The sequence below is a fragment of the Neopelma chrysocephalum genome, unplaced genomic scaffold (assembly GCF_003984885.1).
Source record: "Neopelma chrysocephalum unplaced genomic scaffold, ASM398488v2 Primary Assembly neopelma1_72, whole genome shotgun sequence".
In the NCBI taxonomy this organism is placed as follows: Eukaryota; Metazoa; Chordata; class Aves; order Passeriformes; family Pipridae; genus Neopelma; species Neopelma chrysocephalum.
The window spans coordinates 2,610,233-2,634,565 of NW_020897732.1; the positions used below are offsets into that span (position 1 = coordinate 2,610,233).

General features: G+C 38.1%; 1 protein-coding gene across 15 annotated transcripts in view; it reads right to left on the reverse strand.

Annotated features, from left to right (window-relative positions):
- Window positions 1-24,333, reverse strand: part of PARD3 (par-3 family cell polarity regulator) — a 459,681-nt gene that overhangs the window by 156,818 nt on the left and 278,530 nt on the right. For all 15 annotated transcript variants that reach the window (XM_027686797.1, XM_027686807.1, XM_027686795.1 and 12 more), the window contains 4 exons: window positions 21,366-21,554; window positions 20,731-20,901; window positions 9,442-9,592; window positions 2,311-2,500 (listed from right to left, as the gene is read on the reverse strand). In XM_027686797.1, the coding sequence (XP_027542598.1) occupies window positions 2,311-2,500; window positions 9,442-9,592; window positions 20,731-20,901; window positions 21,366-21,554 (701 nt within the window). The remainder of the gene's footprint in view (window positions 1-2,310; window positions 2,501-9,441; window positions 9,593-20,730; window positions 20,902-21,365; window positions 21,555-24,333) is intronic.

Here is a 24,333-nt window from a genome sequence, read left to right on the forward strand (position 1 = left end):
GTGCTACTTAGCACCTTTATCTGAGCCCCATGCAGAGTTATCAATTTTCATGTCCTGTTTTACTTCTATTATTAATGACCCATAAGCGTGTTTTAGTAATTAAGGAAGAAGCAGATCATTGGAGTCTGAATGCATTTATATTGTCTAAAAGTATTCAAAAGTCCCCATGAAGAGCCACAACTGCAAAGTCAATGAGCACAGAGGAGGAACTAATGCCCCTAAAATGCCTCATTTTAATATTTTTCAACTACATCAGTAAAAGACAGAAGGTGAATTTAGTGCAAGTCATTAAGCAATGCCAAATGCAATTTACTATATTCTAGCATACTTAACAAACAAGATTTCTGGAATGACAGCTGATCCTTAAAAGAATGTAACCGTCTTCTGACCCTCAATGTTATTAAAATTCCACTTATTAATCCTGTCTTATTGCCCCTTTGTTTTCATAACATTTTCATCAAGGATTAGGGAGATATTGTGAGGCTGGAAAAGCTTACATTTTCTTCTGTGATTCAGAACAGCTGCCATTCTTGTTTGGATAACCCTTCATCCATATTCTTAGTTTTACCCTTTGTGCCTTCCAGCAAAATCATACAATGCACCTTCATTTTACAAGTCTTCCTTTATCCATTAGCAACAGGAAATTAATGCAACACTCTAATTCTAGTGCTATTTACTTTTTTTTACAGATAGAATACATTAGATAGTTAAGTATGGCACTGATCTACTCTTTTAAGTGCCATTGTATCTGAAGACCTTTACAGTTTCTCATAGACATGTTTATGTTTTTTGAGCACGATCAGTTCCCCAATATCTAATCCCTACTTTCTTTACTGTTACTTTCATTTACAAAGAAGTATATGAATAGCAAGACACACTGTAATGTCCATGTAAAAACATCTGCACATTTCAAATGGGCTTTTACTTTATGTCATAGGTTTTTGCTCATATTTGGCTAAAAAACCCACCCTCAGCAATAAGCTACTATGTGCAAGCTTCAGTACTATTCTATTTAAATGTCTCCGATTCTCAGCTCTAAAAGCTTTTGCAAAAGACAAATGGACTTTTCATGGGTCCAAATTACAGGTATGACTTGTCCACGAGAAAAACTGCAACATTAAAAACAAACAAAAAAAAGGCAAATGACGATGAAAGAATTACCTTTTTATGCAATTATTAAAACAGCGCTTAAAATATGAAACTCAATTCCTGGATATAAGATGAAATAAACTAGTATAAAGTAAAGAAGCGGCTGACAGGTGCATATCAGCTGGCAGGTGCTATTGCTGTTTTATTAAGATATTGCTGACATACTCATAACAGGCTCAAGAGACAAGAAAAATAAGAAAATTCATATACTTCACACCATTCGTGGTAATTATCTAGCTTCAAGAAGTGGCAGTGTACAGGGGTGGGCTTTTATTTTGCTATTAATATAGATAATTACAGGACTTGCAAATTAAATCTTAGATCTGTATTAATTGTACTAACTAACCAATAAACAGTATTTCTTTGCCAGAAACCTAAGCAAGTAAATAATGGAGCTCAATGCATTTCTCATTAAGACTCTCTTACTAAAATGTATTAAAGTAATGGAAGAGTTAACCTAAGATTCACAAAAATTATTTTTACTATGGATTAAACATATAAAGTTACTATCCATAGTTTTAAATATGCAGCTATTACTTTCCTAATATTTAAATGTAGAGCTATTACAGTACACTGTCTTTGCAAATCATATAACAATATGAGCAGTATTTCTTCACACACAATGAAGAAAACTAGTTCTTTTTACACAAGCATTAACACTAAGGCAAAACAAAGACCTGCTTTGACCTCTAATCAGTTTTTAAAAGTACTGTACATTATTAGGAAAAGCAATGAAGTATACAGAAGTATTGAAAAGCTCCTAGAGATATAATGCAATATAAAAATAAAATTTTTGTTTTATAGACTTAGAAATATTTACAGTGAGGTTTAAATTCAAGTGTTTAAATTTTGCAAAGTTTCTTTTACAAAAGCTAGCTCAGTTGGCAATTAAATCAATATTAAATCATCAAATTAACACAGTTATATACTGATTTTGTCTTAGTAACATTTCCACAAATATGCTTTAACACAGCACAACACTGCAACCAGAAGTATTTGTGAAGACTTCCTTCCTGAAGCGGGGACAATTACCAGTTTGAAAATAGCAAAATCCAAATGTGATGAAAAAAACCTAATATTAGCAATAACCAAAAATGTAACTAAAGGAAAGGATGCAATCACAGTTGTCTCTTTTTTCCTTCCACCAAACCATGCTCTTACCAGTCTGTTGACTCATTAATTGCAGCTTTAGCCCATCCACCAGTATCAACAGTGCCAAACCCAACATCATCATGGGAGCTGGATGATGACTGGTCAGATAGATGAGGAGGAAGGACCGACAGCCTGTCATCTTCAATAATGACAGTGTCATCTTGAGGCATGTTCACCGTTGGAGACAGCTGATATTTACCTGAGAAAAAAGGAAAAAAAACCCCAAAACTAAATATTGGCAGAGAGTGCAGAGAATGCCTTGAAAAATATATAATCACAGCTGATAAAAGGTCATGTCAAACTGCAGTGCAACCCATGAGTGACACAATGCAGGTAATAAAATTAACTATGTCTCAGTTTATACCTATCTCCCTATACAGAGGTCTGAAAAGTAATGCACATCAGTTGTATCTGTGGCCTACTGGAAGAAGACCATAGTGTCACAGAAGGGTTGAGATTTGGAAGGGATCTCTCATGTGGTCCAGCCCTTCCTGCTCAAGTAGAGACACCTACAGCCAGTTGCCCAGGACCCCAATCAAATTGCTTTTGAATACTTCTCCTCCATTGCCTCCCTCTCTGTGCCAGTGCGTGGTCACCCTTTACAGTAAAAAATTTTTTCCTTATGTTCAGAGGGAACCTCACATGTTTCTGTCTGTGCCTATTGTCTCAGATCCTGCCTGAGGAACTGCTGAAAAGCACCTCTCCCAGAAGACAGTAGTTCCTCTTGCATCACATCGTTTGGTAGAAATGAAAAATGAGTTCAACAAGGATTAACAGAGCTCATCACTTCTCCTGGTCAGTCTTGCCCTCGTGAAATTAGAAATTGTTCAACTGCTGCTGGGAAGTCAACACAAGCAAAATTTTGAAAAAAATTACCAAATTCTGTTACCACCAAATTCAAATAAGTTTTAACACTGTTGCTAAAATGCTTAAACTAGAACCATCACGTACAGGAAATGGACATAATAAAGACTCTATGTTAGTCTTTGCTCAGTGTTAGACTTCATTGGGTTAATTTGTGAGAGTAGAAGTTAAAAGATTATATAATCTTACTAAAACAATTAGTAAAATTGTCACGTCTCATGAGGAGAAACACACTAGCTTTATCAACCATTAATCTGACAATAAACTGTAAATTATTCTTAAACTATGATGCACCAGAGTAATATATTGAAAAACTTCTATTTCCATAACCTAAATTGCTTCTATGGACACATCAATTATTTCCAGCCTTTACTTTTGCTATAGATACGGAAAAATTGTGTAGAGTTAGGGGAAAACAATTATTCCCCTTTTCTGGAAAGGTTTCTGTTACCATCACTACCTTTGCATGCAATTATTAAAAAACAAATGAAAAAAAACAAACTTTATGTTTAAAGAGCTAGCTAAAATCCTCACTGCACTAGATAATACATATTGCACAGTTTTCCAAAGAGGGGAAAACTAGCTCCAAAAAAAATCATTAAAGAAGGTTGAAGAAGTGGCTGGAAGAAAAAGGTACTGCACAGTGAATGTCTCATCATTGTCAAACTGAAATGAATGTATGCAGTTTGCATAACAGCTGATTCTGCCCAGTAATAGCTCCTTTGATGGACAGGTTAATGTTTAGCCTGGTAATGTACTTCTTTCCAAACATAATGCCTACAAGACTGTTAACTCTGTAGTTAATAACGTCTCCAAAGAATTGATTGTGAAAAGGTATAACCTTATGGCATTCGGCAGATTGAACTTCCCATTTGAGAGGCTACAGTAATTCAGTAATATTTTTAACTTTTCACTACCCTTCTTTATTTCTGACAAGGGTGAAGACTGACATTTTAATAGTTGCTTTGGAATTTAGGAGAAAACCCATCTGACATGCCTATGCTTTTCATTGCACATGAAGCTAAAAACAGGTGAAAGGCTTCACCTCCAGCAGATGGTTAGACAAACCTCAGCAATGGACTCAATACATCCTTTGTAGAGAACTCAGCTGAAGTGGACAGAAAATACCCCTGGAGAATTAACTCTGTGAGTGTTGTGAGAAATGTTACAAGGAAACATCAAAGAAACTTCAAACCCAGTAATCATCAGTATATTTGACTGATCTACAAATCTAAGGCGTTGCTTGAGCTGTCTACAAACCTCTTCAAGACAATAATTTTCCCTCAGGCTAGAAAAGTGCTATAAAATTTAGACTCCGAATACACTTCAAGTCCAGTTTTGCATATATTAATTCAACTTCAGTGAGGTAATCTGTAATAATATAAAGTATTTTGGACAGTGTACTGAGCAAGGGAAAACATTCTCCCTTTCAAGTGTGTCTCATCTTAGGGCAACAATGCTCAAATTTCTTGGACAAGTTACCAATCTAAAGAAGCATAGCAGACCACACCAAACTATGGGGTAAGAAGGGTTCCCATCTGCCCGTGCCAAAAAAGAAGTCTCAGAGCTCCAGTACCAAATGGCTGGTCTCCAGGTCCATGAGGATTTTTACCTTGGAAGTTAAAAGATGCCAAACGGTAACACTTCAAACCTATTATATACCTATAATAGAGCAGAAGATAGTCTGGATGTGAAGTAAACCACCAACATAAAGTACTCAAAAAAACCCTGAGCATACACAGTACATAATATGAACAGCAGGCCTATTTAAGAAGAACTAAACTGCTCCAGGTCCTTTCAAATCTTGAAATTCTCTGAAGTTTAGCTAATAAGTTTGCTGGGATAACTTGGCTCTCATACTGCCACTGCATTGCCACGAACTGTATCTGGGTTGATCCCTGTGCCTTTGCTATTGCTTTCTTTTTAAAGTATGGTCTACAAGACCTGTTGAACAGTCTCACTATATGTTCAAAACCCAGTATTCCTTTATGAATGACTCATGAGCGTTTTGATACTGTGGGATTCAGACCAATTGTTCAACAGATGCCTGGGGAACGTCTAAGGACAAGAATTTTTCCACTATATCCAGTCATTGGATCTGTCAACTGTTGTATCAGAGCATCACATTCTGATGAGATTCCTGGCCAAGGAACTACATTCTAATTGTAAAGGGTTATTTTCATTTCAGTGACACACACACACTAACTAAATTTTTGTCAGTAGTGCTTCCCCCTGATTCTATCCTTAAGATAGCGATTATTTATGTAGAGAACAAAGTATTTCCTGTTGTGTAGGAACCATCAAATTTCTGGGAGATCCTTCAGGATGAAAGGCAGATTCAGTGCAAGCAATTGTTATTCTGTGCACCTCCTGATAACTAACTTCTGTTTAGTCACCGTTAGCAACAAAACCCACAGCGTTCATAAAAAAAATATAAGCAACTAGAAGAAAGAGATGAAAGAGGACTTTGTACTAAGCTGTTTGTTGTATAAGAATAATTTATTATAGACAGGAGCTATGTGTTTGTGTATTGCAAAATTCACGAGCACAATGCATGATATACAAGAAAGGTGTATCAAAAGAAGAGACTTGAATTTTTAATTATAGAGTCAAGCAAACGAGTATAACACAGTTGTTATTCTGAATGTGCTAACAGCATGCAACCTGAAAATATTAAAATAAACAAACGTAAGGGTTTATTACAACCATCTAATTCTTAAAAGACCTAATTTGTATAAATAAAAAAGCCTCATCAAACCCAAAAATATTATTCCCTGAATACAGAAAGTTATATCTTTTCTCCAACAGTAATTTTCAGAGAAATATTATAAAATGAAAAAGCGTAAGAAAATCTATAATAGCAATAATCATCTAGAAAAGGAGATCAACATGAGAATCGTCAGAAACATTAAAAGATTCATATAGCCTTTTTGCAGTAAGCAAACATTATTTTACATAATTTAAATCACGTTGTAAAATTGGTATTTTATTTCTACTCTCACAGCAAGGATCTGACAACCAGTTCTTGCTGCCAGTTATGGATTGAAACAGTAAGGAAATTGTCTTAAACACCTTTCCTGAAAATTACATTAGTGTATTTAAAAGAAACAAAACTCTCTTAAAAGCTTCCTTCCAACTTTAAGCAATGACTAAAAACAGCAGGTATTTTCTAGACTTTGAGATTATTGCTTTTGAATAGACTAGCTTAGGAAGGACTCAAACCCATCAATTTTATCCAATAGCAAAAGCAGCAGAAAGACCTACTCCTTCACCCATGAAACAAGCTGTGACCTCCTCACTAATAAGTACTGAGAGTACTAAAAGTTTACATAGTTAAGCTCATTGAGGGGTAAATAAAACAACAGATGATTCAGAGATCCCTTAAGTCAGAGGGCTTCTTGCTATGGGGAGAGCACTCAAGGGAACCAGCACTGCATAAAGCACTCTTTTTTGGCTTGTTTTCATAGTCAGGGCTAGCATGGGAAGGTACACGTCAGTGTAGAGTCATGATGGCCAATAAAGATACAAGGAGTCAGTTATGTGCAGGAAAGATGTCTTTGGTCTTTATTTTCTCATCTGCTTTTTAATACCCCTTGCTAGCAGCAAGCAGTATCCTTATTTTAGGTAAGCAAGCAACTGCGTTTTCATTGGCTAGGATCTATGGGCAATACATTTGGCAAAGCTCAAGGCCTTATTGCAGTTCCCACATCCTAGGCCTACCAACTTTACAGCCTGCCTTTATTTTCTCCATTAGGGCTGCATACTGACTTCCTTATCATCAAGGATACACCCGAAACTTTTCCCAGTCGATATCTCCATCCTGGGAGCTAATAGACCCGCTATTAACCCCTTCAGGTACAGACCTCCTGTCTTCCTCAGCCAGATTGTTCTTAGGAGTTATCCGCACTTTTAGGTCAATTTTCAAGAGAGGAAAAAACTCTGGAAGAGTCACGTAACATAAACATTCTCAAGAAAATAAAAAAAGTCCTGAGTTTTACCTTATTATCAACGCTAAAGGGACAGGAATTCCACTGCGTAATAAATGATTGGGTCTTACAAATGTTAACTATTCTGAAACAAGCAACTGAACTTATCTCTTGCAACAGGCTTTCTGTCATCTTCCTGGCACTGCAAGAAAACTTGCATGCAATAATAACACAAAAGGTTGTGAACACTGCAGTTTTAACTTAGTGGTACTGACTAATTCAGAAAAATTAGTCTATTAGAAAACTGACTGTTCCCTAAAAACTGGGTTTATACACGACAGCTCTGTGAAGCGGCAGAAGGGAAAAGCCCAGTCACTTCTGGCAAGACCACTTTTCAGTTACACTGCACTAGATCACATTTACTATGGGGTTCAGGCACAATTTGATTTTCCATGTGCTTCCACTAAAGCACCAACGGATTTAAGTCGCAACCAACAAATTTTCTACATAGTTCCTGGTTCCTGAAAACAATATAGAAAAATGATGATTCACAGGAAATCAAAACTTGAACTTCAGGTTAGAAAAAACTTAGAAAATGCAGGATGGATTTTTTTCTTTCCCCTATGTTCACAATGCAGAGGTATTCTAAAAGCATTAGATTTCAAAAGCTTTGGAAAGACTTTTTTTCTTTTGTTGAAACATCAGTTACTGGCTACTGCTAAAGAGATGATACCAGACTGATGAACCACTAGTTCGATTTGGCATGGCAAGTTCTGTGTTCCTTTGATGTGGAAGTAAACTGCATTGCTGACACACATGCACACAGACTCGCTGAGTTTCTTCTCTCATCAATGGACAAGGTGTTTAAGCGATAACTTGTTAACGCTTATATGAGCTCTGTGTGTAAATCCGCTACAGCACTGATGGAAAAAGCAGAAGGTAGTGCTTTACAAATGTTTTATCTAAAGCCTTGACAACACAAGAACTAGTTCTTTCTATGGTAGTGCTAAAGAGTCCAAATTATTTTATCACTCCTTAAATTTGTTGACAAATAAATAGGGTTTTTTCTAAATGTTTCTCTTTAAGAGCATATGACTTTGGGTGACAAGGTTTCACGCTTCCTTGATTTTCATGTACACAATTTTTCTTCCAAGCTGCAAAAAATGAAATGCAATAGAACAGAATATTTGTTTCCAATTATTGTTGCCCAAATACACACAAAAAAAAAAAAGGACAAAAGACTTAATGAAAGAAATACCTAAAGAGCAAACTTGCGGATTTTCAGAGACTTCAACAGCAATCTTATTCTGTTACCACAAAGAAAATGCAAACCCCAAAATACAAAAATTAAAAAAAAAAGAAACCCCAAAACAGGGTGAAAAATGCACACAAACTGTTGACTGGAAAAAGCCCAAGTGGTAGACTTTAAATTTTCTGAGGTTGAAAATCAATCTAAAGCAATTAAAAACTAAGTTCAGCCTTGCTTCATATCAAGTCTATAGCAGCATTTTCTAATATATTCTGTGTATGTAAGACACTAAAAAAACTCCCAGATTTAATGGTCACATCTTCTGTTTAAAACTTGCAACTCAAGCAAGCAATCGCTGCGTCTTCTGTCAGGTGCTATTTTCATCAAGCCGCTTTTTGTGTTTAAATTTGAAAATCCTTTCAAACTAATCCCATCCTAGTCAGTAAACCCAGCCACTCCCGTGGCAAGGCAAGTCTTTATTACCTAGCTCTCTATATCGGAAGTTGAATTGCTGCAGAGCAACCGCTAATAACCTCATTATCCACTGGGACCACGCAGATGGTATGGCACAGTATCTACACAAGGGATGCTTAAAATTAGTTATGAGGCTTTAAAATTGGTGTCCTGCAAAGCAAAAATTCAAACAAATTAATGAAATGCCCTAATAACCATAAATGGATGCAGGTTTGCCTTATTTATTTTGTATTTTAGTAGGACTGAAACAGAGGAGAAGAAATGCTTGAAAAAAATCATAAATTCCCATGAGTCACTGACTTCGATGTGACTGAAGACTCAACAAGGAGCCTAGACCAACCAATAATTTATTGTCCCAAACCAGACATTGAAAAACCATGTTAAATACTAGTGCTATTCGTTCTATCACCTGCCACAGGATATGAAACTCACTTTAGAATTCCACTTTACTTTCTTTCTCACATTAACTATCCAGAAGGCTTGTGTGAAACAATTTGAAGGTACATTTTAAGTTAGTCATTGTAACCTCCATGTTCCCTGATTCCCACATAATGCATTAATTTCCCTTCAATGAATCAGAGAGAGGAATAAAAACACGCCCTGCTTAGCAGAGCTGGTTTCACTCACCCATTATCCTACTCAACGCCACATTCTTTGTGGGCGATTCGCTGAGACCCTCGATCCCACCATAGAGGGAGTGGGAAATCCTCCGCTCCCGGTCATCCAGCAGAGTCTCTATGGGCAGCTCTGGCCCGGAGGGGCTCCCAGGTGATTCCAACTGCAAAGAGGGGGAAAAATTAGCACCCGGGGTCCACTTAGCCGCATGGGGGAACTGTAACAAATTGCCTAAGGGCTAGACCTGTCTGAGCACCAAATGAGGTAGAACTTCTCACCCTGGACAAAGATAATTTGCAATGACAGCTCTGCTTAATGACCAAGTTTCTAACCCCTTTACATTGCACCCCCCATGGTGCCCTGTCAAATTTCAAATCCTTCAGCAGAAAATTGGTGAAAAAAACCATTTTATTTTGGTTGGACAATTTCTTAAACAGACAGTTTGGGCTGTTTTCAATAGCATCAGCAGACAGCTGAGCCACTTTCCCCGCACTGACAGCTGGACACATCAAGGTTCCTGTCAGAAGCATGGAACAGGAACTCCTATTTGGAATTGGGCTGCTGGTGCCAAAGAGATGCAACTCACTTTCAAATGCAATCATCATGGAAACCCTAGGAAACCCCACCACTCATATTAGTAACCAATGCAGAAACACTCAAAGTTTTGTAGTTAGGAGGGAAAGAAAAACAAAAAGTTGTCACAGTTCACTGTAACCTTTCTTTTTCTACTTGAATTCTTTGCTCTGTCCTTCATGCCTGCAGAGTAGACATCTCACATGCTTCATTCAGCTTGGATGTTTCCCTGATCCCTGACTGCAGCATCCAAAGAGTAGACACGGCAAGACCTGCTGTGCCCTCCACCCTAGTCCTCAAACCTCTGGAACTGCCAGGTCCCTGCCCACCACAACTGCAGCCAGACTCTCCAGGGCATCACAAGACAAGATGAGGTATGTGGTGGAAGAAGCAATGGAGATGGGCTGCTTGCCCACGTGCACAGGGAAGAACATTGCATGCACAGCCGCCTGCCCACCCCACCTGCTCTCCTTCAGAAGACTTCCCTGAGTGACTTCCCAGCTCAGCCTTTGCTTCCTGAAGCTGGTCATCCCCTGTCTTCCTACATACACCTCTCAGATGTTTCAAAAACAGAGGAAAAAGTCAAGTTTTCCTTAGTGAGCCCCAGAGAATGAGAGCTCAGGGGAAAGCAGCACCCATGTGAGGCAAAGAAAACAATTTGATATCTAGCTAGGTGTAGCCACCCCGTCAGGCACAGGCAGCTCCTGGGAACAAGGAGTACAAGCACCTGTGCACTCACAGGTCAGTGTGGATGCCCAATCTGCCAGGGCCCAGTTGCTCCCTGAAGAGACAAGAGACTCCCCACACTGTGGCCCAGTCCTCACACCATGCAGCCTTCCTGTCCCTAAAGCTCTTGGTGCACCTGGGCTCCAGCAGCCTGCTGGGCTCTCAGTAATGCTACCAAGGTGCTTCGCTGAGACCATTAAACCAATTCACCTAAATATTGTGAACTGAATTCAGCGATATTAAAAATAAGCAAATATTATAAAAATACATGTATTTTGCAGGAAAGTAATATGAACTCACACATCAAAGCATTAGCTCTTCTCACCAACACACCTCTTCATCTTGAAGCATATAGTTAAATTTCAAAATCAATGTCCTAACACAAATCCCATGGCATTTATTTCATATGTATTGAAATACAGTGGGGACCAGACACTGCAAGAAACTGAGCGCATTGCAAACTATTTGAAGACACTGGGAATTTTTATTCCAAGTACTAGTCTCCAAATGAGCACGAGAGGAGTAGTTCATAGTTTCAGGAATTACAGTAACAAGCAACATGTTTGTTGGTTGTTTTTTTTCTTCTTGAAACAGCTGCCCATTATTAATCAGTCCACCCACAATTCCCAGATGACTAAGAAATGTATGCTATCAAAAACTTTTAAAAATCTGCTTCAAGGGCTACAAAGCATTCGGCTACAGCTTCCACAGCAAAGGCTTTGAATTCAGCCTGATGGACTGATGACTTCTGACATCCGGGCGCTGGCGTGACGCCCAGTACACGGAGGGGTGGAGGTTTGCGAAACGCCACGTTACAGTCGAGGAGACCGAGACTGGGAGGTCACAGACTCTGTAAAAATTATTATTTCTGTTTCAAAGCCATCATCTGTTTAATATAAATGAGATATTTAATGAAGTTCCAAATTGTAGACTTATCTCTCCCAGTTTGATAAGCACTGGAGAGATTTACAGCATCAGAGGGTCAACACAATTACAATTGGAGGCACGTCAAGCTGCAGGAGAATAATAAACTTGCAGTGCAAGTGAATTAGACTCAATAAGATTTAAATTGTGAAATGAGGATTTGTTCTATTAGTTTTTTAAATTGCAGATTACAACTGACAGCTTTACTGAAAAGTAAATTAAACAATATTTGTAGCCTCTGTTATAAAGGAATCTAAGGCAAAGTTGAAGAGAAATGTTAAATTCCGAAACACTCTAAGAAAAAAAAGCATTGCAACATTAAACTGCATGAGAGCTTAAACTTGCATGATACAGGTATTAAATTATGAACTAACCTTTATTTCACTGCCTTTAAATAAGGTGTGAAAATATCAGAGTGCTTTGGGATTTATTTTCCCAGTGCTATATTGATGACTTTATGTAAAAAGTGTCCAGCTTCTAGTGAGCCATATCGCACAGTCCTTCATGTGACAACCCATCAACTTTCAAACTCATTTGTGGAAAGATCTCAGGAGATTTTCAGAAAGATACTGATAAGAAGATCGCTCTGAATCAGAGAAATACATAGAAATTCACTCCTGGTAATAAAGTACAGGGTAGATAAAAGAAATAGAATGAGTGCTGTCTTTAGATGGCCGTGTTTTGTGAAATGGATCATTTATTTTAAAATTTCCACAGGGAAAACTTTTTCCATTTCTAATTAGCATCTCAAAAGATGGTTTAAACAAAGGAATCAACAGTTAACTACACAAATATTTTACAAAAGTTACATGTCTTTTATAAAATAACAAAAATTGCACAACTGGCTTTCATTAAAAAAAAAAAGTCTTTTCCTTACATTGTTAACAGAACTTTTGTAAGAAAAAAAACATAGAATTTAGAAACTGTGTTGTGGGCAAGACAAAGAGACCTACATCCAAAGCAACATTGCAGTTCGAATAGACTTGTTCTTCCTGATGCATTTCTAGTAAAGAGCTTGAATTACACATTCCAGTTCCTTCTCTTAGGCTATCAGTGCTATCAGGTATAATTTAATTTGATTAACTGATAAAAGAGTAGGTAATATAAACAAAGGTGTACAAATTCCTGACTTCGTTAAAGGCCTAGCAAGAAAAAAAATCCAGGCAAACTGCCGCCCATCAATAGCTGCCCTAGCTGGAACACTCCTTGGTGTGACAGTTCAGAGTCAGAGACCAACTGAGGTTGGACAAAACCACTGGGGATTATCTAGTCCAAACTCTTGCTCAAAGCAAGATCAGCAAGGGCAAGCTGTGCCAGTGTTTCACTCCTAAGAAGAAAATTCTTTTCTTATGTATATAGAAATTTCTTGTATTTCTATTTGTTCCTGTTGCTTCTTGTCATGGCACTGGGCAGCCCTGAGAAGAATCTGGATTGGTCTTTCTTCTTACGCCCATCAGGTATTAATAGACACTGACTTGTAAGAGCCCCCTTCTTCTCTCTAGACTGAAAAGAGAGAGTTCTCTCTCTGGATCCTAGCACTGATCTATAATAAATTATCATGTTCAAAAAAAAATGCAATAAAACCTCCCATGCTACAGATTCCCTGTAGCTCCTTTTCTCTCCATTCTCTTAAAATAAAAATAGAAACAAGATTTTATTTTTTTTTTTAAGTAAAAAAGGTCTCTACCCTGGCCCTTTGTCATTCAGATAAGAACCAGCTGTTTGCTAAAGCACTGTCTGTACTAACTAGCCCAGCTGCTGTTTATCTAGATGATAAAAGGAGAAATAATGCATTCCTTTTTACTTAAACACTACCATCCATCCTATCTGAAGTTATGCACATAAATATGAAAAAAAGTTTATGCACAAGAAGACTGCCAAAATATTCAAAACATAAACAAACTTTTTTTTTAAAGAAACAAGAATCAGACTCCCTTTTTCCTTCAGAAAGTAAATTATCCAAATATAGGCATGCAAGCATTACAGTTTTTAAAGACGCCAGTATACAAATTTGCTACAAATTACACTGCATCTAGGGTACTGAAACTCTTTCTGCCACACAGAATTATTCTCCAGGCTTTCTTTTTTTCCTTTCTCATCTGTGTACTGTGGTTAAGATATTCAAAATGCTTCACCTTCCTTTTAAAACAAAGATACTTTTAAAATACTACTACCAATATTAAATATAGTTTTCTTTGTTACCACCCACGTTGGGATCCTGCTTGAGGGACAGGCTTTGTCACATGCTAAAATATAGGTAAATAGCCAGTACAAGGGTCAGGTTTGACTTACATGGACAATCCTGCACTAGCATATGTAAATTTAGTACAGTGTTTATAAGAAATACTGCTTTATTGCTCTGGCAATGTTAAAAAACAAGCAGAAGACAGAAAAGTGCTTTCAGAATGGTATGACAAAGCCTCCACTGCTTTGCAAAATGTAGTTAGGTCGTAGGTTACTGGGAGGAACCTGGGCCAAGATGGAGCTTGTGAGTTGATACAAGGACAGAAAACAGATAAAGGAGAAAAAGGTAAGTCAAAATAAATAGGTACAGACAGAAGGGCAGAACAGAAGACACAAAATACTACGGAATAGAAATCCACGTACACATCTTCTTAACAACTAAGGCAGGATTTAAGCAGCATCCTTCAGAAGATGCTGACACTGAAGGTAAAATATTCAGCCAGGACATCAGACATAAGAAGGTACACAGATGGATCCCTTGATGGCAAGATTGAAAGGAGCACCAAGGGACAAGTCTGCAGTAGGAAAGTTCAATGATTTCTGTGCCTCATTCTTTACTGCTAAAGATACTGGGGAGATTTCCACACCTGATCCCATTCTTGCAGCAAATAAGGAGAAGAGTGAGATCAGCCAGATGAAACTACATTAGATTAAACGGGCAGGTGAAAAGTTTACATGTCACCCAGGTTGGATGGCATTCTCCCACAGGCTCTGAGGAAACTCAAACATGAAGTTGCATAACTGGCCAGCCAAAATGTTCAACATACTCTTACAAATGGCCATGGTGCCATAGACTGGTGGCTGGCTGGATATCTAGAGGGGATCTTAGGAACTATAGACCAGGCATCTGATCTCCTTCCAAATGAAATGGTGGCATCTACAAGAAAGAGTAAGATCACTGAGCAACAGACATGGATCCACAGAGAAAGTCTATGGGGAAATCCTGACTCTCTGAGCTTTCAGGCAATGAAATGGACATAATAAATTTGCATTTTTAAAAAGTCTATATTAAGGCTTCATATCAAAGGCATTAGAGAAACTAAGTTTTCACGGGACTGGACCAAGTTTTATTTTCTGGATTGAAAACTGGCTAAAGGATTGGACACAAAGTTTGGTCTTCAGGATGGAGAAGAGTTGTAGATTCCCCCAGGAATCCAAGCTGGGAACAGCTTAAGCTGATAAAAAGCTTTATCAATGACTTGGAGGTGAGAGTAAACAGTGAAATCATTGTGTTTGGAGAAGATGCTAAAGACTCTTTGATAGTTAAATTCCAAAAGGTTGGCACAAGACTAATCTAGTGAGAAAGAAAAAGACAAACCTTTCATATAAATTTCTAAGTAGGTAACTAGGTAATGCATGCAGGGAAAAATGATGCTGAATATCTTATACTTCCACACATGCTGGGGAAAAAAAAATATGGTTGCTTGTTTGTTTTATAATGAAACTACTAATTTGCAAAATCCCTCTCACTGATCTGTGTACTAGTCAATTTATTTAAACAGTTGATGATGTCCTTATATGGACTGGAATCACGACTATTTCTCTGTTTATTGGTTTGCTCATTTTCAACTGGAGCAAAAGGTGAACAGGCATACATAAAGAAATCTGGGGATCTGCAAATTATTTGCAAACCTTCATTTCAGTAAGGTTTGGCAAGATGTTCATTCTGTCAAAAAAAAAAAAAGAGAGAGAGAGACAAGAAAAACCCTTGAAATTTCTCATTTTGAGGAAAATGATGATGCTCTCTCTCTTAATGGCAGACAAGTGCTGCCTGGATGTGACATGAACAGAGTGCAGACCAGCAATCTGTGCCTCTAAGCTGTCCAGGCTGCAGGATTGAAAAGCACAGGATTCCAAAAGTAACAATTACCTTTATTTTCTTGAATCAGCACATAGCCAGCAGCTGCACGGATCTGCCTGACAGCCGTGCCTGAGTGCTGTGAACGCATTGTGGCGGTACAGCCGACAGCTGTTTGCCCATACAGGCTAATCGTAATAATATCACTAATTAACAGAACACAGAACAAGGAGCTCCAGTGTTTCTCCTTAAATCTGAGCAATTTAAAAAATGTCAACCCTGAGTAAAAGATCTAAAAAGCTGATGGCCATCTCTTCTGAAAACTGAGATGTTAAATACTGCCCGCATATGAGTATCGTCATTATTATTATTTTCCCCCTTTTTTTTCCACTGTTTGACCAGCTTTGAAAATGTATCTTAAGGAGTCTCTCCGTGCTTATAAGGAAAGTTGTCTAGTCAACATGCAAGGCTGAAAGCTGAAAACATAGACTAGAACAGCATATTTAACTTTTTTGAAAGGGGGACAAGGGAACCTTAGATTTAGCCAAATCCCAAATTAAATGTTTTTGTTACACTAATCTAACAACTGTGTGATTTTGTCTGGAGTGGCTGAGATATTAAACAAAGTTTTGGAAGGTTTGTAGTAGTGCAGCTTACAGAATTAACTATATTGCCATACTCTGTATAGACATATTGCAAACAGGAGAAAAACTCAGATACACAGCTTTCGCCTGGAGTTCATTCATAACTACCACTCACTCCATGCTTATATCAATATTTACTACAAGATAATTCACTTGAAAACCTGGATGGATTACACGCTATCTCCTGGTGAGTCAATGAAAATTCTTTCTACAGGCAAATCTTCAGTTCAGCAAAACCGCAACAGCATAAAACTCTCTTTACCTTCTGGGAAGTTTGTGGTCTCTTTAGAGTTTACAGTTATAGAAGTGCTGATGATATAAATGATCTCCTCCCTGCCTCTCTGAAGACAAGATAATACTCTTAGGGTGTTAATGTACATTTTATTGTTACTATAATTGCTCTGGAGGTTTAGTCTACAACATGAGAACTTGTGAAGCTGTTTTGAGAAAAATGCTGGCATGGAGTATCAGGGGTCAATTCAAAAAGTTTTGAAACAGTTTCATGTTCAAGAAGCCAGAGAAAGCTTTCTGACAAAGAGACAGCTCCTCTGCAGCAGATCAGAAGCAACTCTGCCTGCCTCTCTAAACCCAGGAGAACAGATTTTGAGCTGTCCCTCTCTTCTAGTACAGCAGCCAAAATAAAAAAAGTGCATGAAAATCCTAGTCTCAATTGAAACACCAAAAATGACAATCTGCAGAACTGTGCTGTCAAATGAATTCTCCCTCCCCTGCAATTCTTAGGGCTGATTATGAAAATTAATATTAAAAAACAAAAGAAATGTATCCATACCACTAACTTTCTTAAAATCCAATTCAAAATCAGTTTAACTGAAGAAAGAAGCAGACTGTAGAGCCTATCTATGGTAAAAGAAGACAGTTTCACTTTGCAAATGCAAAACAATTACTGGACTTGAAGCCAAGACAAAAGAAGGCTTTGTTTTTCTTTTTGTTCTTTTTGCTGTTATTTTTTTAATCATTTAGATAACAACTGTTTTTATCATCCAGATGTTTAGCATAATTGTTTTTTGCATTGGTATTATCACCCCATGTACAGATTTCCCTTTCAAGATACTTGCAGCTGCTCCATGGCATGGGCTGGGAATCCCAGGGAGCCAAGCCTACCCTTGAACCGTGGCACAGGACTGACCATGCACTGGGATAGAGCAGAATGAGAACTGCTGGTGGTGATGCACACCAAGGAATATAACTGAGCCAGTTCCTCTTAGCTATGGTTTGGCCAGACTAACAAGAGAAAAAGCTCTATTTTTGTCCATAAAGTGTGCACATACAACACCGAATCAACAAAGGAAAGAAATCAGCTGAACAGGACCTTTCTTGTTGCTGCTGTTATTTTACAGTGACTCCTTTGGAGAACGAAAAGAGAAAAGCATAGAAAACACCAAGGAAATACTTTCTCAAAAGGTAAACATTTCTTTTTGTCTTTAGTAAAACCAGAAAATCCCCATTTCTGAGGAGTTTTTTAGCCTGGAGAAAAGAGGAGTCTGAGAAGAGACCTTATCACTCTCTACAACTGCCTGAAAGGAGGTTGTAGACAGGTGGGGGTCAGTCTCTTCTCCCAAGTAACAAGTGATAGGACAAGAGGAAATGGCCTCATGTTGTGCCAGAAGATGTTTGGATTGGATATTAGGAAAAATTTCCTCATGGAAAGTGTGGTCAAGCTTTGGAACAGTCTGCCTAGGGAAGTGGTTGAGTCCTGTGGTTGACTTCGCAGGTCTTCAAAAGATGTGTACATGTGGTACTTAAGGACATAGTTTAGTGGTGGACTTGACAGTGCTGTGTTAATAGTTGGAGTAAATTGGAAAATTACTCAAAGGTCTTTTCCAATCTAAATGATTCTGTTCTATGATGGTAAAAGGTGGGATTTATTAAGATAGGGTTTACTCTTTTTATGCTTTTGCTTCTAATCTGTGAGCTTCTAAATTTGCCACTACTCAAATGTAATTTCTTTTGTGCTCTAATATTAAAAATCTTTGCTGGTGGCAGCTACAGGAATGTTCTAAGGGGACAACTTGTGTGCCAGCGTGTCTAAGTAATCTGTGTTGCTGAATTAAGCATAATATAGCCAAGGTTGCCAGACATGGCCAGTGTCTGCCGCTCCATGGGAAAGTGAATGTCACTGTGATCCTCATGTGCACAGTGCTGCTCTCCAGGTCTCAGTCCACACAGCCGTTACTCAGGGACTAAGCTGACTGAATAACATGCTCATATATGGTGTTCATCCAAGATACAGGAATAACATTATCACAGCTTATCAGTATTAGATCAGCATAATAATATCTAAAGTTTAAATCTGTCACATTCTTGAAGGAGGAACTGGGGTTTAATTGCAAAATGCCAAGAAAAAAAATCCCTCTTTTCCTTTCGTTCAAGTCTGGGCATTGCAAGACTTTCAGAAAAGTGGCTTCTTGAATACTGCCAGATCAGCAAGTAAACAGCTTTAGTAAGTCCTTTCATCACATTAAAATATGCAAACGGTATCGACATCGTATTTCCTTTGGATGAGTGTGATGAAAGCAACAATTCCTGAGAAAAATTACTTACAAAAGTTATTTTGTAAAGATGATCACTAGAGCAATAATGGCATATCATCGCTTTCCCTAATCATTATGGCTCATCTCACCAGTTTCTGAAGGAGTTGGGAAAACGCACAAAAAACTGTAAAGGAGGCCCAGACAGAGCTCCCTGTGCTGCCCTTGTGCAGATACATTTCAGGGCATCTAAATCTGGTTCCAAAATCAGTTCTTTCATCTTGGAGCACATATACTGCAGACTTTGCTGTGCTGTTTTTGGCACATGGTTTTTGCAAAATAAATCATACTAAATGTCAAGCAGATATAGGGCACCAAACTGTTCTCAACTTAAGTGAATAAAAATTCTATCAGATTTAAGGAGAAATGCCTTTGCTTCATCACTGCTGGATTTTCTCCATGATGTTTACAAACACTGTCTTGATAAATTCAATCTAGAAGACTTTCACCAGGAGAAAAGGAAACATTTTCTACATCCTTTTAGAAAAAAATTATACTAAACAGAGAAATAGTCTAAAATATTTCACCCTTTTTATGTAGTTATATATAAAATGCATCTGAAATTGGATAGAAATAAGGAACAGTGTCTAAATGAAAGTCTGAAGTTCAAGTTCTATTAGGGCTAGAACAGGACATCACCACATACAAAAAGATCAGAATTCCTTCAACACCAAGTGAGAAACCACATGCATCCAAGCTGGCTTTCTAGCAGTGTGTACATGTAAATATATGTACGTTTATAAAAGCTGTGTACAAGCGGTTAATGAAGAGGCACTTGATACTTTTAGAGAGGCTAGTGTCTTTTTCAAACATGATTTTATAATACATTGAGGACTGAAATTTTTAAAGATCAGTTTTATGCATTAAAAAACAAACAATTTTTTCCCTCTGGGCAGAAGCAGCAATACCAAACCAATTTGTGCACATCATTTTTGAAGCATGATGATTTAGAAACAATGTTCTCAATAAGACCTTACTGGTGTTAACAAGAATGAAAGAATTGGCTTTTAGATGTCTTAAGAGCAGATGCTTCTCTGACCCGCCATTCAACCGTACCCTATTTAACTCAGTGCATTTGTCCAACTTGTTAAAATCATTTTGAAGTCTAATTCAGTCCTCCACAGCATCTGCAGTACTTCTCAATATCATATGTCCACATATTCCCACTATATAGCACTATTTATATCAAATAAAAGTTAAACTATTAGAAATCATGAATAAGTTTCAAAACATCAACACATTCACATTTCTCTGGAAAAGACAGCAGTTGCAAATAATCAGAAAAAGAATCACCACTTCACCCTGAATTCAGTATTTTATACTTACCTGCAATTAAGGCCAAGACACAACATAGTTAAAATTCAAAATGACAGAATTATTTGTAACAAGTTTTGTAGAATATTTACATGAAACGTTTAATCACTTAGATAAAATATAATAATATATATATAATATAATAAGAGCTCTATGCTTAATAAAAAATCCTGAAAGTGACAAAGAAACAAATCAGTTAACACGAAGTCTATAAATGAAAGATTTAATAGACCTACATAAAAAACTTCAAAGAAAAAAATAACGTTAACAGTGGGATCCAATTACAAAATCAATATAGTTATATTCAGCGTTTCCTGTTTCTCATTGACAAAAATACTCAAAAGAAAAACTTTATTGATCAGTAATAACGTTAGCATGCCTAACACTGAAGTCAGATCATTTTGCAATTCTCTCTTTCTTTAAAGTCTCAAATATTATTTTTCAAGTCTCAGAGGAAACATGACATCTCCTGTAAACACAAATAACACAGAAGTGAAAACTCCCAGTCCTGACATCAAAAGCTTATTACCTCATTGCATTTACTTATTCGCCTCGCCACAATAAGCTGAATCATTCCCCGTTTGTTTCCTTCAGTGGACATGGACCTCCTTAAGGTTTCCATAGCATCTTGATTTGTTTTGCCTAATAATGATTCTCCATTAACTGCTATGAGTTGATCGTTCACTCGAAGCCTGCCATCCTGGAAAAGGAAAAATTATAGACGGTTACATGAAACCAACACAAAAGAAGCCTAGTCTGCTGAAGAGAGGGAAAAACCAAAAGAAAAATAATCAACCAACTATGCCTAGTCCTAAGAGTTTATGGGCAAACGAACAATGGAATAATAGCTTCCATTGCAACCACTGTAGGAAACGTCTATTCCAATTATAGATTTGCACTGCAAGCTATTATCATAACCTGTTTGCTCAAACAGCATACTAATTGAACTGTACCAGAGACGGCTCATTCCTTCCTGAGAATCTGTTAGGGCTGTTTAGATCTGGGGAGGTGCGAACATGTGAGTAGAAATCTGAATGTTACCTCTGATGGTATAACTGGAGAAAGCTAGTTATAGAGCAATTCACTCTTCTTCAATCTATGGTTACTTTCAAAACAGCCTCAGAAAACTGAGGATGACCAAAGTACACAGATGTTCCCACTTACCTTAGATGCTGCTCCACCATTAATAATGGACTTGACGAAGATTCCTAAATCGGCGTGGTTTTCTTTTGATCGGTTACCTTTGACACTCACACCAAGACCGGCTGATCCAGAGTCATTCAGTGGAACTTCAAATGTCAGGAATTCCCTGGTGCCATCAGGTGTGAGGACAAGCTCCTCTTCTTCTGCTTTCTGTTGGGGAGATTAGCATGGGATTATAGAATAGCATTTCTCTTTGGGAATTCTCTTCCCTCTACAGCTATTAGCATTAAAAACTCTCTGCTTTTAACTGCAGTGCCACAATATTTTCCACAGTAATTATGTGAAGAAATGTGCAGAAATAGTGTATTTTCAATCACCTCCAGCAGACGCCTGGCTTCAGAAATATCTTACATTTGTGTCTAAGTGCTTCTCTCTCTAGTAAAGTAATTGAATCACATGTCATTACTGAATCTGCCATCAATACCAGCTCACATGTAAGCTGCTATTTCATTAGACATAAGAGAGCTGTATCAGAAATATTTTCTTACTTGCAAACCGACAGAATTTTTAAAATATCATCACCATCTATGGAGTTTTGCAGTCACAGGAGAAACTAAGTGCAAGAAAATTAAATTCAGAACTTACTCATTGTTTAAAACTAGCTGCGTTAGGAAAAACAGAAAATTACACAGCTGAGATCTGCAACAGCACATCTCTCTGCTATTGCCAGGCTTAGCATCAAATCCAGCTCTGCCACCAATTTTTCTATCTTTCCCAGCTCTGCCCTTCACCTCTGTCCTCTTACCCACCTCATTGGAACTTTGCTGCCCTCCACACACTTTTAGCAGGGCTGAGACAATCCCAGGTTTTAAGCACCTGGAATTATATTCCCAGGCCTGCCACAGACCCCAGCAAGGAGATCCACAGTGACACCCTTCCATGCCTCCAAAAGCTGTGCAAGCAGAGGTGACCAGCCTCTCACATCACCTCCTGCTGCACTCAGGGTACCAGCAGGCTGGGAGTAGGGGCCTTGCAGTGTCCCCACAGCAGTGACACTCATGGGCCAGCAGCATGGACACAACACCAAGGAATGAAAGTGGTCATGCCCTGAGAAGCAGTGCATATGCACAAGAGACTGCTACAAAAAGGAGGAACAGAAGAGACAGGCTGTTTACCAGCCCTACCCTTTGCAGTAGACACTATCCTCTTGTCTCTGACTCACTTCAGTTATAACAGAGAACCACTTTAGGTTATAACTTTGTCAATTAAAGAAAAAGTCATGCCCTTAAAGGCAACTCTCTGCAAAATAACGCTCATTAACCCAATTGTGCTGGGTTTTTCTCATCCACATGAAGGAGAAAGACTAAGAAAACATCCACCAGGAGGTGCACACTACTGTCCCACACTGGCAGTTCTCTGGAAGAATTAATCCAACCAAATTTTCATAATCTCAGCAAATGTCACCTCCCTTACTGACACTGATTTTATACCAACTTTTCCCACGTCACTGATCTATTTGCAAAGCTCACTCATATGAGTGAGAAGACGTATGAGAAGTTAACATTCGCCTGCTGAGCCGTGCCTGTTTCTTAAGACTTGAGGAAATGCAAAGCTGACAGGCTCTTCTGAAATCCAAACACAGACTATGGCAAAGATAGATGTGAAAGCCATGTGGAGTACAGCAGACTGAGATGATCAATTTGGGCACAAGCATGCTGGTTGTGTCACCATTGACCTAGAAATGCAGTGTGAAAATGTCACATGGGAAGGCAATCAGACTGCTGAGAAAGCCATAACAGCCAAGGGAAGAAAAACAGGATCTTTTCCAATTTTGTTAAAAGCATGAACCTTAATGTGTTCACCAGCCCTTCCCTTTGCACTAGACCCCTCTTGTTTATAACAAAGCATAAGGGTTCATCGATTTAAAAAAAAAAAACAAACACAAAAACCACCAAAACCAATCAAAAACTTACACCCCCTATGCAACTGCCACAGCTGGCTTGCTTATGAATCCCATTATCCAAACACATCTTTTGGACACACAAAAGAGCATGATCAGTGTTAGCTGTCAGGAGGGGAAAGGCGTACTGTGCCCATTGAAAAATACTGGATCTAAAAGATGTTTCCCAAATTTGGGGAAAACTACAACCCTAATTTTCCTGCTTGGCTCACAGAAGCACTAGTTCCAGCATACATTTGAATCCATCTTTTGTCAAGTGGCTGCAGAATAAAACTATCTGAGACAGACGCACATTACCTTTTAGTTTCTGTAACACTGATTACTTTCATATTCTTAATAAATAGTGGTAGGAATAAAAGCTTGTGAGCCAAAAGAGATATAAATCCGAGGTAGGATGTATGGTTAATCCAAAGAAGCAGATATGCTTACTGAATTTTTCTTTAGTATTGTTAACATAAATTAGAATCAATTGCCCTCCTTCTCCAATATTTTCTAATCCTCAAAAAAAACTAGCAAAACTTCAGGTAAAGCAATCTCCCTTCCAGGGCACAGAACAAAACTGCTTCCCTGCACAGCCTGCTGGGTGCACTTCTATATGTTAAGGGGGCAACTGGAATGAACAGCTCACAAGCATCCCCAAGGACTTGGCTAATGGCCTCTACCCTACTTCTCTTCAGCAAGACCACAGAGCTGCATTATCAGCTCAGCACTGTTTTTAATGTAAGGTTTATGCTTTCTGGTTTCCTGCAATCTTGAATAAGGAAAGAAGTCAATATCAGACTACAGACACCTGAGTGCGCAGGTGAAACTTGAGGCCAAAACCTGGGGCAAACTACTCCTTAGCGGTTGCACATGAGTGAGTAGATCATGCTTATGAAAAAATGAGAAACAGCAGCCTCAGCACTGGATCACAAGTATTGAAGGCATGAGAAAATTGCTCAACTCATCTGAGGAAGAAAACTGCCATTACTGAGCCATGGCTAAATTTCTTTAGGGACTACATGGGGTATCCACAGATTTTCTTGAATA